Below are 18,599 nucleotides of genomic sequence, written 5' to 3'. Positions count from 1 at the left end.
TGAAAAACTATTGCCTTCACAATAACAGACCCAGGATTAGACCCTGTGCCCATCCTTTTATCCTAATTAAGTTACAATTTTTTAGAGCTGATTTAGTTTATAATTATAATGATTATATTAAGACTACTGTTAAGTAAATTATTACTGTTATCCTCTGTATTATTTGTTGACACTGTTTTATAATTGATTTCTTACCTTAAGGTTATCTTACAAGTAGTTATTAAATTTCTATGTTTCTAATTTTTAATAATCTATCATGCTATTTAGATTGATAGAGAATATAAAGTCCAGAAAGCCTTGTTTTCCGTTGGCTTCCCTGTTCCCAAGGTTTTACTGTACTGCAATGATACTTCTGTCATTGGAACAGAATTTTATGTGATGGAACATGTGCAGGTAAGTTAATAATCTTATTTCATTTGTTCTTATTTTTAATTTTGAAGTTAAGTATGATTTATTAGATGAAATTTTATTATGATATTTATAAATGACAGTTTATTCAACTGTTAATCAGTTAATCAGTTTGCTTTGTAAAGGCTTAAATTTTTATTTTAATTTAAGCATATACAATGAGGGAGAGATGAAATAGACTAAGAACTAATTTAATAATTAGAGAATATTGACTTATTTTTAAGTCTTCCTCTAGGTGTCAGAAAAGAGCTATCCATAAATGGCAAATTGTCCTGTAAGGTATGGGGGGATAACACATTTCCCAAAGAAAAGATCAAACCATTAATAAAATAAATTCAAATTATTTTTTAGTTTGTTTCTGGTAAAATTCAAGTTGGGAGTAGTTTGACTTTTGTGTTCATCTTAGCACATCTTCATATTTTCCCTCTGAATGTATACTCTTATATTGTTGCCAAAAGCTCGGTTCTTGTCCCTGATGCCAATTCAATAACAAGGATGCGATTTTGAGAAAAAGAAAAAAGAAGGTTTATTACTTTGCTAGCAAAGGAAAAATACAGGAGACCCCTGTTCCAGAAGCTGTGATTCTGCCCATCAGCAGGAACAGGGGTCTTTTAAGGAGGTGATTCAAAGCTACTTTCCCTGTGTTCTCTGTTGGAGTTGTAATTCACTTGTTAATTTGGGAGATAGTCATTTCTGAGATCTTCTGGTGCCACCCCCAAGTCTGGATTACTTCATTCCTAAAATGGATGTGTACTCTAGGACAGATGAATCTTCCTGAAATGGGGAAGAAAGGTAATACTGTTTCCCCTGAGATTAGGGAGTGGGCGAGAGGAAGAGAAAGAAACATGTCCATTTTAAAAATAAGTTGGAAGTGGACCACTATTACAATAGTAAATGTTTCACAAATGAATGTATTTCTGACATACTCTACAAAGTATTAGTTTTGGTTTCAAGCATTTAAATTACCCATTATAATCACATCCATAGGGCCGAATCTTTCGTGACTTCACACTTCCCGGAGTTAGCCCAGCAGAACGCTCAGCCATATATGTGGCCATGATAGAGACACTGGCTCGACTGCATTCTTTGAATTTACAGACAATGCAATTGGAGGGATATGGTCCAGGTGCTGGGTACTGCAAAAGACAGGTAATGTGTCAGTATAAAAAGCCTACTTTTTAAAGTTCCTCGAAAGAAATATTGTTCATTTGTTAAAATAAAAACCAATCATTATATGGTTTTCTGAAACTTTGCTATTTGTTATTTTTACATAATTCTTTAGATTGACTTATTTTTAGGCTACTGTTTTCAGATTCTTCTTTTAACTTACCAATATATTTTCTGCCTAGTCCCTCCTCCCTCCCTCTCCCTCTCGGTCTCTCTCTCCCCACCCACTACCCCCTTACTCTTTTTCTCTCTGGAGATTGTACTGGGGATTGTACCCAAGGCTTTGCTCAGGCTACAAAAGCACTCTATCACTGAGCTAATAATTCCCAGCCCACTTTTTAACATTTTTTATTTGAAGACAGGTCTTGCTTAGTTCCTCCGGCTGACCTTGAACTTGCAATCATTCTGTCTTGTCTCCTGAATCACTGGGATTATTGTGGGAATCAGGCAAGAAAAGGCAAATGGCACTCTAAAAGAGTGGGAGAGCTCAAACTTTATTTTAAACCAGCAGGTCCAGAGGAGATCAAACTCCAAATTCTCAGCATACATTACCAGTTTGTCACAACATTTATAGGCTATGTAGTGTCATAAATTTTCTAGTTCAAACAATACATAGTTGTGCACAAGATTTTAAGCTTGTTTACAAAGCAGAGAATGATAAGGGGAAGAACTGGCTCCTTTTATGAGGCCTTGGGCCCAGTGCCTCCACTGGTACAGGGACTTTTACACTTCAAAGGAAAGTAGTTATATTCCACCACTGTGCTAATCAAGTTCCCAGAAGAGGAGCTGACTAGAAAGGGGAGAACTCTCCCTTTCCCAGACACTAATTCTCAGGATAGTGTTCTTGGTTTTATTTTGCATCCAGGCTTGGGTTAGTTTACCCATTACAGGATCAAGTGTGCACCACCACACTGGGAAACCAGTTTTCCCTTTCTAAGTTGTGCCAGCAGGCATTTGTTAAGCTTTACTGTGTGTTTAATTCTTTCTGAGTATTGTGAAAAATAACAAGAGAAAAAGGTTCTTCCAAAGAAACTTGGTCATTTTTGAGAGAACTGTACATGAACCTGTACATCTCAAATACATGAAACTAGAAAATTATATAAAAGAGTGTATAATCTAGTAGTAAATTGTTTGGTGCTTATCACAAGAGCACTGTCATTCAGAGCACTGAGATTGCTTAGATGGGAAAAACTTTCTGGGAAAGATATCTTGCAGTAAGTTTTTTAAGAAAGACGAAATTTGGAGTGATAGGGGACATTGTGAGCCTTTCAATCAAGGGAAAGCAAGACCAGATATATAGGAGGCTGTTTCCCTTTGTAAACATGTCAATTTGGGTGGGAGAAAGCTGAAGAGAGGGAGAACTAGGTTTTGGAGAGTACTTAGTCTGTGTCAGGTCCTGTGCCAGATGAGCTATTGACCTTCTCTTTCTTATCTTTGTGACAACCCTAAGACATAGGTATTTTCACTCCCATTTTGCAGATGAGGAAACTAAGGCTTACACTGACAAAGTAATACACAAGTAAGCGGCATGAACATAATTTAAACCTGGATTAGTAAAACTCTAAAGATAAAGATCTCTGTTCTATTTCATTAAATTGAGCAGAGATACACTTGGTGAAGGGAAAGCAAGGAACAACAGATGGGTGAGTAAGAAATAAAAGATGGAGACCAGGCAGAGATACACACAAGAGTTTATTTGTCAGAGCTGACAAATAAAGGCATCTTCTCTATAGGAGAGAGAGAGGCAAACAGGTTTGAGTTCTGGGGACTTTTATGGGGGAAGCTCAGGAATCAGAGGAGTTTGGTTAGCGTAAAGGAGTGGTGAGCCTTTCTCAGAAACGCCCTTGGGCATGAAAGTGAAACTTTTTCCTTAAAATGGTGGCTTTCACTTAAGATGGCCTTCCAGATGCTAAGCAAGGACTACTTGGAAATGGAAAGATAAATGCAGATACATAATATAGTCCCACTTGTTGGAGGAGTCTGAAAAAGTGGATTTGTTTTTAATTCTAAGAATAATAGAAAGTATTTGCACTATTCATACCTGAAGTATATTTAGAAGACTCTGGGAGTTTAAGAAAGGCAATTAAAATTGAAAGTCAAAATCTCCTTTTTTCTTCTAGCCTCCATATTTCCTTTTTCAGGGACTACTTATTTCTTGTGCCCTTTTAAGAAATGGTCTATGCCTATTTATTTGTATGTGTGTTTGTGTACATTCTTTTTTTTTCCACAAAGTTGTTCCTGGATAAAGACTATATCACACCTATGATGCGTAGGCCAGTTTTTTTTTTGTTTTGTTTTGTTTTTTTTTTTTTTGGTACTGAGGATTGAACTCAGGGGCACTCGACCGCAGAGCCTTCCAGATGCTAAGCAAGGACCTTATACTTGGAAATGGAAAGATAAATGCAGATACCTAATATAGTCCCACTTATTGGAGGACTATGTTTTGTATTTTTTTAGAGACAAGATCTCACTGGGTCGAGTAGTGCCTCACTTTTGCTGAGGCTGGCTTTGAACTTGCAATCCTCCTGCCTCAGCCTCTCAAGCTGCTGTGATTACAGGCATGAGCCACCAAGCCCAGCTAGGCCAGGTTTTTTTTTTTTTTTTTTTTTTGGTCTTTGACAAAATGCTAGGAAAGTAAAATGAAGCAAGATAGGCGATACCTAAGTGTTTAAAATTTGAGGCTGATATGAATGTTTTAACTTATGTGATTTTTCATTTATAGGCATTATCTCAAGCTTTTCAGAGTAAAATAAAATTTGAGAAAAATGAATTTGTTTTAATTTTAGAATGGCTCAACCTTCCATTCCACTTTCAGCTCTATCATTTTTCATATTTATATCTTTAGGTTTCAACCTGGACATCGCAGTATCAAGCTGCAGCTCATCGGGACATCCCTGCCATGAAACAGCTGTCTGAGTGGCTAATGAAAAACCTGCCAGATAATGACAATGAGAGCAATTTGATTCATGGAGATTTCAAGCTAGATAACATCATTTTCCACCCTAAGGAGGTATTGTAAGCCATATTTATAATAATTAAAGTAGGTCTCAATTGAAAAGCAAGTAGATGCCCCCTGGACATCCCCATGGAGCCCTGCTTTCCCTTCCTTCCCTACAACTCAGGATGTATACACACTTAAAACTTGAAAAAATTATTTCTAGCACAGGTAGATGCCTACCTTTAAGGCTGGTTCTAATCTTAAATGGTATCTAATTTACTACTTAAAAAGGATTTGGAATTTTTATATGTACATCTGTTTCCAAAGACATTTTTCATTTATTATTTAAAATATTTGGCTCATCCATGTTCTTGCTCTTTCTTCTGGTTCATTACATTTCTTTGGATTCTTTTTTCCTATGCTATTAAGAATTTTTAATTTGTTTATTATAAGCTCAGAGAAGGCAGAATTCCAGAAGCCTCTTTTGAGGCCTCAGAGAATTGCATGAGATTAATGTAACCTTGCCTTGTGTAAATGTACACAGTGTACTCTTTGTAAAGGGTACAAACAAATCAAAGATTTACAGTTCCCTGAATCCTGCTTCTTATTTTCTGGGTCCATTAATTTTCTCACAATGCTAAATTTTTTTTAGAACAGGAAAAGCTGCTATAAACTTATATGCTACACTTTTGGGTTTTATATTCCTTCCTTACAAAAAGAGTACAGGGAAAAAATACATAAGTTGCATTGCATAGTTTTCATTATTCAAAGTATCCTTATAAGGATATGTGAGCATATTTACCAGCAGAACAGGAAATTTTTCATAGGAAAGTTAGTCCGGATATTAGAATTATGTATATATAATTATATACAGATGCTTCTCAATTTATAATGGGATTAGATTCTGATAAACTAATTGTAATTTGAAAATATCAAAAATTGAATATGTGTTTAACATGCCTAACCTACTGAATGTCATGACCTACCTATATAGTATGCTCGGAAGTATTGGTTGTTTACCTTTATGATGGCATGGCTCATGGAGAGCTGTGGTTCACTGCCACTGTCTAGAACCATAAAAGGGTACTATCCTTCACATCGCTAGCCCAGGAAAAGATCGAAATTCATATGGTCATTGCACCATTTCATAAAGACAGAAAATTCTAAGTCTAACAATCATAAGTAGGGGGCTGCTTCAAGTGTGTGTGCATAAACTTTTGTTTAATAGCATTGATGAATTCCAGATTCTAAGCTATCTATATTAAGATTAGGAAAATTAAATAGTGCCAATTTATAACCTGGAAAATTACAAAATCTTACTCGTTAAAACATCAGGATCTGCCTTGTCTTGGTCAATATTACTTGATTCATTAATATCTTGGAGCTTATCTTTGACTACTCTTAATAGAGCCCTTAATATGTTATGTAACTATAGTTGTTTTCTATTCTGTACTTAAGAAAGGAAAAACACAAACCTAGGTCTCCCAAAAGATTATATGTTCTTTACTAAGATATTTAAAGATTAATTTTAATATGCTGAACATAATGGTAAACCATTATAAATATCCAATTGTTTTTCCCTTTTATATTTAATCTCACATTTTAAATCCATCTTTTATGGGATTAAAGTAGCTGAACAGGTATCATCTATTTTCAGATAAGCAAGGTATCCAATTGCTGGGAGAGACATTTCTTCTTAAAAGGAAACAACCCATAAAGACATAGATTTTAGTTATTTAGCTGCAATTCTAATTTGTTAATATATATATCATCACCTTTTAATTTTTTAGTAGTTAGGAAAATATCTTCTACTTTATACTCAGCAATCTCAGAATTACTAGTTAAGTCAAACTTAAACAGCTTCTGCCTCCAATAACTATTGTAGCTAACTCTTCATGGATGTAATCCATGAATCCAAGTCAATTAGCATTTATTCATTATTAACTGTGTGCTCTGAAACATGGAATGGAAAGGAAATGTAGCTCCTAATGAGCTCAAAATAGAGATGTAGAGAAAAGATACTCAGGAATTAGCAAAAGAACAATATGTACCTATGTGCCTACACATCACACAAGGGAAACTATGAGAATAATTGAAGAAGAAAAGATACTCACTATGGAATAACACTAAGAGCTTTAAAAATTTAAAATGTCATTTCAGTTAATAGTTTATCTTTCTCCTTCTTTTTAAAATTTTCACAGTAGAGAATTAGACTTTTTTTTCCCCATAAGATCACAAATTGCAAAATCATCCTCTGGATTACATGACAGATATGTATATGCATGTGCTCCCCTATATATGTGTACAGAAATATGATAGAAAGCTTTTTTTTTCTATTCAGGTTAAGGATTATGTCTTTATTTTTTTCTTATATTTGTCTCTGAAATCTACATAATAGATGAAGAGAGAGAGAGAGAGAGAGAGAGAGAGAGAATATGAATATACCTACAGGTCTTTTTATATTTATAGAGCAGGTGCTCACATGATTCTGAATGAATCTATGTTGAAAGAATTGGTTTTTGCTGAGAGCCACAAACAGGTCAAGATGGCGCCTGGCTAGGAGGAATGGTTTGAGAAGTAATGCCAGTGAGCCATTAAGATGATGTTAATTAAGTTAAGCTGTGTGTAATTATTAAGATGAGGTAATGCCAGCGAGCCACTAAGATGATAGAGATTCCTTATTGGCTAATTGCTGTATCTACTTGATAACTGAGTTAAGCTGTGTATAATTGTTAAGATGATGAGGATTGCTGTATCTGGATGATGTTAATTGAAACAAGCTGTGTATAATCAGTTAAGGGTATATATACCTCTACTCTCCTACAATAAAGCGGCTCCCGCTGTATCAACCTTCACAAGTTGCTTGTCACTCCCCCCCAGCTATTTTGCCCAGCCAGCCGGGCTGTGGCAGGTTTTGCTTGTAGTGAAATTGTACAGAGATAATGAAACTTATTACATACTTGCCGCAGTTTGGCTGGGCACCAAATAACCGAGCCACCACAAAGCCTTGTAGGTTCAAACAGCAACTCTTTATTCCCGAACTCTCACCGGCACTCTACACACACTTCCCGGAAACACACTCCCTCCACCAGGCTCGCCTGACAATTCTCACGGAACCCCCACTGAGAACTCAAGGGAACTCCAAAGTAGCGGGTGCCCTGAGGCAGCAGGATCTGCCCTAATCCCAGAGCCGCCCTATTCCCAGAGCAGGGTCACCTTTCAACCATTCCCTCTAGCAAAATGCCAGGCATCATTCCAACTAAACTGTGGCTCTCAACATCTCCCCCCTTCTGTTTAATTAAACAACAAGCATGTGGCTTAGGGACCGTGCCTGTCTTACATTGTCCAATACTACATATGGTCCTTACCCGTCATCAGATGAGCTGACCTCAAGGCGTCAGCCTCCTGTCTTAGGTTGGTACCATTGTAATTGGATCTTACCTGTCATTGGCTACCGGTCCACATACAGCCATACTTGTGGATAGGCCTTTGCACCATTGGGGGGGTTGAGGTTCTTTGCCTCACCTCTGTTGGCCCCCAAATTTGGCCTCGGTGCCAATGGGAGGGGGTGAGGTTCTTTGCCTTACCTCTGTTGCCCCCCAAATTTTAGACCATCACAAGCAGAAGGGAGGAGGATGAAAAATGCCACAGCACCAAGCCAAATGACGGCTCTCTTTGAAAAAATTGTACCACTGATGACACCATCAGTAAAGATACCCCAGCACTACCACAATTCGCTGCACCAACAGATAGTTCACAATGCATGCAAGTGATACATAGTCCAGGCAAGTTCTGCAAACAGTTCAAAGCAGAGGAATCTATTAATATGTCCATTTCCTCCCAAAGTAAATTGACTCCTTGATTGAGCATCACTTGCTGAGTTATTATTCATTGATGCATCAGTTTATACAGTTTGTTGTGATAGCTATGGAAGAAGCTGTAGTTTGGTTTTATCTTTGTCTTCACCGGCACTGGGATGAAAATAGGGATTCTGGCAATGATGGCTAAGAAAAATTATGTAACATTCCAGCAGGCACTAAAAGAAAGCAATTTTCTAAACAATTTACATAATTATGTAACATTCCAGCAGGCACTAAAAGAAAGCAATTTTCTAAACAATTTACATTATCCTGAACAGAATTATTAAATATAATGAAAAGGAAAGGTAAAAGTAAACAAACAGATCTGTTGACCTCCTTTTTTGTTCACATATTAAAACAATCCTCAACAGCTGTTTACCCAATTTAAATTAAACCATTTAAATCACATGAATAAAACAAAATATTTGGATCCATTTTTTCATGAGCGCTCCTCATATATGATATATGGACATACGCACATACATTCATACAACACAAAACACAAGTGTGCACATATAACACAATACATACAACACATAACATAATAGTAAAGGCCTCGTAGCTTTTCACAGGTGCAATCTCCATTGCAATGTTTAAAAACTCCACAGTCAAAAAATAGAACTGATCAGAAAAACATTAACCTAGGTCTGTATGAGCTCAAAAAATAAAATAAAACTTCATGATGTGGGAAAAGGCAATAATAAAATAGATATTGAAAAAGGCATCCTGGTTACCACCTGGGTTTGACTCTTCTTATGATATCCCATCCTTCTTCCTGTAACTTGCATATGAGTCTGAAGGTATTCCCACAAGAAAGCCCCAAGGTTTCTTACATTTGAAATAGGCCTTAATGGTGTTCATTATTCATTAGCCTCCAGGTATGGGAGAATCACTGTCCAGATGTAAGTATATCAGCTGTTATGGATTTGAGCCAAGTCATCTTTTTGGTCTGTAGAAATCGCTTTAGTTAATCTCTTTGGAATCAAATCATTTTAATACAGTTAAAATTACTTATAAATTACTAGGTAGAATAGTAACATGAAATGATCCTCTTATAATACAATATAGTCACAACAATAAAAAATATTATAAAATCTAGTAGTCATGGAGAAGGGAATAATCAATGTTTCCTGTAGTAATAACTACAAATTTTTGATTGCCTGCCATATTTCAGACTCTGTACTTATTCATTGAATAAATACATGTAGCCCATAGCTAGATTTAATCACCAGAGCAAATGCTTAATTATACATGAATTCTTGAAATACAATTAACTATTGGAATTTCTTCTTTATCACAACTACTCCTGGTTGAGAAGTTTCATCTGCTTTTGTGTTGCTTATTAGTAAAATAAGTAAAGTAAAATGCAGAAGGACTGAAGCCAGTACTGAAACTAGAGGACTTGGCTCTACCTAATGAAGGCTAATTCATTTCATTACTTCATAAATGGGATAGATGTGCCACTGGGGGTAAAAACTGGCAAACTATGGCTCTGTATTGGCTTTTGATGGAAAACATGATTTTAAGTATATTCATCTATTTTCTTATTTTCATTGTTTTGAGTTTTAATACGTTAAAAGACCTTTTTTAAATTTTTAAATTACAGACTCGAGTTATAGCAGTTTTGGATTGGGAACTTTCAACCACTGGTCATCCTCTGTCAGATTTAGCTTATCTTTCTCTGTTCTACTTTTGGCCAAGGACCGTTCCAATGCTGCATCAAAGTTCTCAAATTCAAGAAAGCATAGGTACAAAACATAATGTTGTCTAAGTTCCTATTAACATAGAATTATCTTTATTATTATCATAACTAATTATAATGTAATTTTAGTTTTTGTTTCTTCCAAATGTTTCTCATTAATTTTATTTATCAATTTTTATATTGTATTTTATGTTAGTAGTTTGTGATAAAATATAATCCTTTGTATATAATGTTCTTTTGAGAATCAATATTTAGAGCATGTTTTGATGTATGGATTAATGATTTTTATATTATTTTACATGTATATGTCATATTGTAACATTTTGAAATATTCACCCTCTCTTTTTATTTAAGTTTATATTGTGTACTATTTGTACAGGAATACCATCAATGGAAGAACTGGTTTCAATATATTGCCGCTACAGGGGAATTAATCCTATTCTTCCTAACTGGAATTTCTTTCTTGCATTTTCATATTTTAAACTGGCTGGAATAGCACAGGTAATTATTTGTTTTGAATATGTTTCATCATTATTTACTAATGTACTATTAACAGTATTTTTTGGTCTTCAGGATTTGATATTTTTTAATCCTTAGACTATTTTGCTTTTCTTAAAAACCAGCTATCAGTTATGGAGAAAATGTAAATCTACAGAATAGGACCTTTAGTAAGGGAAATTTTGAGTAGAAAAATGTTTTGCCACTATTTTGTATAATAAACGTAGGAGAAGGAGGGTGAGAGAGAGAAAGACATGATGACAGCAAAAAGCAGGTAGAAACTGGCCATTTCCTGAATATCCAATGTGAAAACAAGCTACACTCTTTTGAGGCCCCCTGCTTCAGACTAAAAAGTCATTAGCTAACCAGAACTGATGATAAGGGAAGAATCCCAGTACCTTATATATGGGAGCTGCTTATTACGTTTTTGAGTGAATAAATGACTAAAATTTTGCATTTTCTAACAGTCATATTTAATGTAATAAATTTTGAGAGGATATTGAGCATAAATTCAGGTTTTCTCCAATTTTAATATAAACAAATGCCTTCTTTTTTCCTATCCAGTTTCCAGCTACCTTGAATTTTAAGGGTTTTAAGAAATTGAGATGCTTCATCAAAAGTAGGATTTAGAAAAAGAACAGTAAATAAGAGATTTCAGAAACTTTTTAAATGAGAAAAGAAGGAATAAAGAAAATTACATTTAATTTTCTTTGTCCTCAGAATTTATGCTATCCATGAACAACTGAAATCTCCTCCAGGAAATAGTATATTACATCTCATCCTATATTCTAATAGCTGATCATGTTGAATGAATGGATTTCTTGAAATGTGTTCAGTATCTGTCAGTTTCTATAAATCAGATACCAAATAGACTTTAAATTTAAAATGATTTTCATTTCAAATAAAAATTTGACATGAGTTATAATTGAAATTAAAATATTCATTGTAAACTACATAGTAATAGCCTTAGAAGTGATCACAAACATTCCATTCTAACTGGAAATGTAAAATTGGAAAGATAGGAAAATCATTACATTGTTTATTGCATAAAGAATTACATAAAGAAAATAGTAATGAAATCCAGTCACTTGTATTTAGAGGGATGGGAAGGGGTGTTTATTATATTGGAAGTACAGAAATGGAGAATTATTTTTAAAAACTGATTAATATTCAACTAACACAGTTCAAAGGAAGCTGTAATAGTGAATTACTGTAATAGTAAATAGTAAATTACTAAATTAAGGGTCCACAAATGAGATTAAATATTAGAGGTCATCTCATTGCCTTCTCTTTGCCTTTACAGATTTTGATTTCTTTAGATTTACCCTCACTGTGAAGAGAAGGTAGTGATTGTTAGAGATGTTAATTGCGGGTTTGATGTCTTTGGTAATTGCTAGGATCCTTTTCAAGTTTGTTTTGATTATCAGTTACAATTTCCCCTGGATGAGAGTGTTTTAACTACATGATACCAGTATGACCTTTTAATTTAGTGGGGTATAATTATTACTCCTACATGTGAATTTATGGCATTGGTAGACTAATTTACATCTTTGTATTTTGAATTTAATTCCCCACATAGCTGAGAAACTTTGGAAAGACTGATTGGATGGCTGAAGGACAGTTTTCAATAAATTTTAATTGCCCTATGTTAATTTATTTATAGGGAGTATATAGTAGATATCTTTTGGGAAATAATTCATCTGAGGATAGCTTTCTGTTTGCCAATATTGTGCAACCTCTGGCAGAAACTGGATTACAACTCTCAAAAAGGTAAGGAAAACAGAGTCCTTCAGTAACTCAAATTAGAGCCTTAATTAGGTCTGTTTGAATAAGTTCACAGAGAGTAGGGAGGAAAATATATAATTAGGTATGTGAAGGTTATTCATTCATTAAGAAATAATTAGGTATGTGAAGGTTATGAACATAATGAGATAGGCATTATTTTTGTTGATGGTGCCAGGATTTCTGTTGCTAGTTATGATAGTATTTTGGTAAAATATCTTATATGCATAAAAATAAATTGACCCAAAATGAAAAGAAAATTCCCATATTTATGATTAGAAAAAATTACCATATTTTTATCAGTTTGAATGTATAACCTTTTAAAGATATAGGTACAACTCAAATGTTTCCTTCGAATATTTGACTAATAGTTCCTTCTAATATTTTAAATATATCTCTTTAAAATTATGTAGTATATAAGCTTATTTATTACTATAGAACTATTACTTTCTCCCACAATATTTTATTCATACACTTCATAAGTGTATTTTTTTATTAGCTACACATGACATGACAATGATCTTGGCAATTTGTACATTTGAATCAATTGGGGTATAATTTCTCATTTTTCTGATTGTACAGATTGCAGAATCACATTGGTCATACAGTCCCCTATATACATACAGCAATCATAATGTCTATTCTGCTGCCCTTCCTATCCCCCCTCCCCCTCCCATCACTTCTCTCTATCCAATCTAATATGACACACTTTTTTTTTTCTTTTCTCCTCACAACATCATACATGTATTCTGTATAACAATGAGGGTCTCCTTCCATCTTCCATGCAACTCCCCTTCATAAGTGTATTGAAATCCATGTCTCTATCATTAGAGCACTTTTTGAGGCATCTAACACCCTGTTCTAGTTATACTCCTGTTACTGAATACGTGTATAATGTTGTCCCTGGAAATTTTTGCCTAAGCCACAAGTACCTGCAGAATAGCATTACAATAGTTGGGTTTTCCACATTTCATCATATAGATGGATACTTGTGATCTGTAACAACATGATAACCAACTGTTGTTCTTTGTGTTTACCTTTAAAGGTCTTCTTTAGAATAACCTTGAAGTCATATTTGTGTTTCTTTTAGTATAAGTATTAAATTTGTGTTCAGTTTCCTTCTTTTTAGTGACTTTGACAGATGACTTCAACAAAGATTCAAAACTAGCATTGATTGAGGTCATGCTAGGCTTATATTTTTTTCCCAAATAGTGATTTAAGCATTAAAGTTTAATGTTCAAGGTAAGGTGATTCTATATTTACCCCATAATACGAAAGACAACAAAAATTAAAATATGGCAACTCTCTTTGAGGGATATTCAGGGGAGCTGGAAGGCAGACTTTACATTATCTTCTTCAGAAATAGATAATTTTGATTTTGAACATATTGATAACTTTTTTTTTTCTTTTCTTTTCTGGTCAAGAACTTTCAGTAATGTGTTGCCACAGGTTGATACTACAGGACAGTTGTTCCTACAGACTAAGAAAGGCCAGGAAGTTCTTATGGAGGTGAAGCATTTCATGAAAAAACACATTCTTCCGGCTGAAAAGGTATTTTATAAACAATGTTATATGCTAAAAGGCTATTGAATACTTTTGTTATTTATGCTTGTAGGAGAACCATGGTGTTATTTTATTTGCAGTCAATTCTTACTCAGATTCCCCTCCTCGTCTTACACAGAACCTGAGAAATTCCAAGCTTCTAAAATATGACAGTGGGAGAAGCAGGGTATGGGAGTGCATGTCTGTAATCCCAGGGACTCTATTGTTTGAGGCAGGAGCACGGCAAATTCAAGGCCAGCCTGGGCAATTTAGCAGACCCTGTTCAAAATAAAATAAAAAGGACCAGAGTGTGGCTCAATGGTAGAGACCCTCTAGGTTCAGTTCCCAGTATATCTCACACTCACTGTCTCACAAACACACATGCCAGAGGGCTGTACAGGTAAGTCTGTAGAATAGAAAGTAAGTCACACAGAATTAGCAGTTGGGAGCCAAAATATGTTGGAGTAAAACTCTCCTTTGGGTACCTTTTCCTACAGCAGTAACATTCAGCTTAAAAAAAAAAAATGACTCTCTTTAAGAATTTAATGAGAATTGCAGACTTCACAAGAGGGTAATGCCCAGAAAATTTCACCTATCATTTCAAGCTGTTCACAGGTATTACCTGGTCTCTCCCCCCGATATGCTACTCTGTGAAGATATTAAGTTACACTAAGTTCATGGAGAGTAAATAGGGAGGCGGTATGATGCATTCACTCATTCAGTTAACAAATAATGATTGGGTACATAACAACAAGTTATAAAGAACAAGATAGGGCTTATGCTCTTATGGCACTTAAATACTTTTGCAAGAAAGACAGACATTAAATAAGAGTTGACAAGAGCTGTGAAGAAAAGGTAAAACCTCTTATGAAATTATGGAAGGAGATGGGGATGTGTGTGGGTAGAACCCTGGTGTAGGAATGTAAGTGCTTGATTCTAATCCCTCCCTTCCACGGTTAGGTGGTGTTGTGTTAGTTGGTCTTGTGTGGCCTCAGTCTCCTCATCTACAGTGTGAATAGGTCTTACCAGATACATGGTAAATTCCTATTCTACTTGCTGTGATTCTGAGAGGTCTAGAGCTAGACTGGCAAATCAAATAGGGACAAAAAAGACCAACATTCTTTCAACAAAAATGTTCAGAGCTGGTATGTGTTTGTAGGGCAGTCAGTAGTGCTGTTTGAATTATATAAATATCATATTTTAAAGTAAATATCTAGCTTGAGATGAACATTTCTCATAGAGTGAGATATGGTTTATTTAAAAATACTTAAATATGAGGAAATTTCACTTCTCATGTCCAGAGATTATCACTGAATATATTCTGCTTTAGTTAGTATTTGTTCAATTATGAGGTTTTTTTTAAAGAGAGAGAGAGAGAGAGAGAGAGAGAGAGAGAGAGAGAGAGAGAATTTTTTAATATTTATTTTTTAGTTTTCGGCAGACACAACATCTTTGTATGCGGTGCTGAGGATTGAACCTGGGCTGCACGCATGCCAGGCGAGCACGCCACCGCTTTAGCCACATCCCCAGTCCCAATTATGAGTTTTAAAGTTCTGAACTTTTGTTTTTTAAAAAGAAAATACAACACTTTTCTTTTCAGATGGTGGTCTGCATTTGACATTTTCTTCCCTTCCCGTAATCAGAAGACTATTGAATTAACAATAATAAGAAGTTTTTGGAAGCCATACACAGTGGTACATACTTGTAATCCCAGCAGTTTTGGAGGCTGAGGCAGAATGTTGGCAAGTTTGAGGCCAACCTCAGCAAAGAGACTTTAAACTACTGAGACCCTCTCAAAATAAAAAATAAGAAGGGCTGGGGATGTAGCTCAGTGGTAAAGTGCCCCTAGAATCAAAAAACTTTTTTTTCCTAGAAAATGGAATATATTGATAAAAGCATGAAAGCAGGATGCCTAAAGGTTTTGAAAAGAGAATGAACATTAGATTTGGAAAGCAGAGTAGATCATAGCCAAGAAGAAATCATTACAGTATGAGCCACATCTCAAAAGAATTTGGAAATAAGAGATGGCTATAGCACAGGTGGTAACCATTTATCCGAAATGGAGTTCTCTGTGAATGGGTAAGAAGGAGAGCAAGAATGCCAAGGGGAAGAGAAAGAGCCATGATTGATTGAAGAAATTAGCAGATGGGTTGCTTGGGTTGGTCTCTCATAACCCTGCATAACAGTGGTATTTGCCCCAAACAGCAGACTGCAATAGTATTCTTAAAAAAAAAAAAAAAAAAAAAAAAAAAAAAAAGTAACCATGGGCTTCAAAGAAGTCAGGTTTTTAACTGAGGATTAGTGGATTAAGCAGGGCCCTCCATGTACTGGTTTTCTGTTTTGCTTTTGTTGCTTTTAGTGGGGGCAGGTAGGGCTTGAATAGAGACACTAGTGTGCCTGTCAGCCTCCCTCATTCCTATCTGCTCACTCTAAAATGCAGTCTGTGAGTTGTCTCTTTCACTTATAAATGTGAATAGGCATTCAGTGGACACTGCAGCACTGAAGAGTCAGTGATACTCCACTGACATTATTATCATGCAGCAGTTAAAATATTGCAAAGAATCTGCAATAAAATAAAATGTTGTATAAGTTCTTTAAAAAGGCAGCCTGTATCTCTTTTTGAAGAGGAAGAGAGAGAGAGAGAGAGAGAGAGAGAGAGAGAGAGAGAAAGAGAGAGAATTTTTTAGTATTTATTTTTCAGTTTTTGGTGGACACAACATCTTTATTTTTATGTGGTGCTGAGGATCGAACCCAGCACCCCACACATTGCCAGGTGAGCGTGTTACCGCTTGAGCCACATCCCCAGTCCCTAGCCTGTATCTTTAAGGAGAAGATTTTCCATGTTTTATGTGGCAAGGAAACCCACAGTCATTTTGTCTTTACAAATCTTTGAAATCTGAAATGTAGCCATAACTGAAAATGTGCACTTTTTCTTCTTTTAAAAACTTGTACTAACATCTGTAAAAATGTTTTATTTGGTAGAATGATACTCAATGATGCCAATCCCTGATGGTGAGACATACACATTTGAAATTGGAGAAAAATAAATAGCTTTTTCAAAATGGAAGGGGAGAAATCCTATATAAAATCTATCTAGTAGTATATAACTGAGTTTTACAAAACCTAAAACAGTCACATTTATAAATTAAGTTTGTGTCATAAAACAGCAACATTTTAGCATTACCTTTAGCTACTAAGACTCTCAATGACTTTATATTTTTACATAGTTTTCAAGTTTTTATGATATGAAAAAATAAGCTTCACAAAACTATGGCAATGACCTTTTGATATTCTTTGAATAGCATAAACTGAGAACATAATCCATTATCTGTGAAAATAGTAAAAGTCAGTTCTTCCCATTTAAAATTGATAAAGAATCCTAAAAACAGCATGTAAAACATAAACCATGGAACTGTTGATTCTTTCTAGTAGACTTAAGTTTAAAGTAAAAATCATATACTGTGAAATTATTTGTATGCTCAGATTTAAGATTCTGAACTAATATATTCCTCAGTTAGTAGATGAAGAAGTACCAAATTAAGGTTGATATTTCGAGAATATTAACCAGGCTCAAAATATATTTTTTGCTTTTGTCTTTCACCAACAGTTTGTTTTTTTTTTTTTTCCTTTTGAGCTGGAGTCTTGCTTTATTGTCATGCTGGCCTCAAACTTTGAGGTCAAGCTATCCTCTTGTCTTAGCCTCTCAAGTAGCTGGGGCAACAGAGGTATATTACAGCACCTGCAGCACCTGGCTTATTAAATTATTTTTCATACTTTAAGAACTGAGAAGGACTTTTTTTTGTAATGAGGTGTTGTGACACACAACTAAGTCATGGTCACTCCAGAAGAACTAGGCTGGCACTATTTAAAGACACCCAGACAGAAAAATACCTTTCTTTGGTTTCTATGACTCCTCTGACCCAGTTCCCACAAAAGGAGGCAAAGCAGGCAAGAAAGAGAGGAAGCACGCCTTGAACCCGGGTTTTATTAATGAGGGGACTAATCCATGGAACATTCTATCCAAAAAAGGGCAGAAGGGTAGAATTACAACAAACAAGTGGGTGTAATTCAACTCCATCAGGTGACACCCACTTCCAGAGCTGCACCTTTCTTATCCAAGCTGAGGTAAAGTCCACTTTCATTGCAGGGTGCAATACCAGTCCAATTCCTCTTTACTCAGGACTTAAAGATGTGTGCGTAGCTCCTGTTCAGGGCAGCCCCCTGACAATGAAGTATTTTATTTAATTCTGAATCACAAATATATTTTGCAGTTCCCTAAATGACTTTAGAATATAAGGTATTAAATAATGCAGGTAAACACTGGCATAATTTAATTCTTCAGAACTTTAGTATTGCTGTGATTTAATTTCTTAGAACTTTAGTATTATAGAGAGGTAGACAGAGATAAGGAAATTATAATATGTTTATTACCAAACACAATAGCACTGACTATTTCTATAGCAACATGAGGAATAGAAAAAATAAACAACCTTAAACAGGAAATCTTCCAATTTAACTGATTTCCTGACAGAAATGACAACAGCTATTTATCCTCGTACCTTTGAAAGGACAGATCTTTGCTTTGTTGAAGTTATCACCAAATAAAGCAGGACTCCAAGGTAGCCATCCTTCAATTAAAAGAACATTTCAATACATTGCTTATATGAGTGTCTTTTAGTCTGAACAATTATGGAAATAATTT

At 35.1% G+C, this 18,599-nt stretch overlaps 1 protein-coding gene across 4 annotated transcripts in view; it reads left to right on the top strand.

Moving 5' to 3' along the window:
* The window catches only part of ACAD11 (acyl-CoA dehydrogenase family member 11), a 90,854-nt gene that overhangs the window by 13,135 nt on the left and 59,120 nt on the right, over positions 1-18,599 (top strand). For 3 of the 4 annotated variants that reach the window (XM_081301195.1, XM_081301192.1, XM_081301194.1), the window contains exons 3-9: positions 268-393; positions 1,396-1,557; positions 4,421-4,585; positions 9,980-10,121; positions 10,455-10,576; positions 12,237-12,343; positions 13,780-13,906. In XM_081301195.1, the coding sequence (XP_081157321.1) occupies positions 379-393; positions 1,396-1,557; positions 4,421-4,585; positions 9,980-10,121; positions 10,455-10,576; positions 12,237-12,343; positions 13,780-13,906 (840 nt within the window). In that variant the 5' untranslated portion in view covers positions 268-378. The remainder of the gene's footprint in view (positions 1-267; positions 394-1,395; positions 1,558-4,420; positions 4,586-9,979; positions 10,122-10,454; positions 10,577-12,236; positions 12,344-13,779; positions 13,907-18,599) is intronic. The other variant, XM_081301193.1, reaches the window with a different exon arrangement.

Source organism: Spermophilus citellus (genome assembly GCF_964194105.1).
Source record: "Spermophilus citellus genome assembly, chromosome: 7".
Lineage (NCBI taxonomy): Eukaryota > Metazoa > Chordata > Mammalia > Rodentia > Sciuridae > Spermophilus > Spermophilus citellus.
Note: the sequence above shows the minus strand (reverse complement) of the source record. Positions and strands in the feature narration are given on the sequence as shown.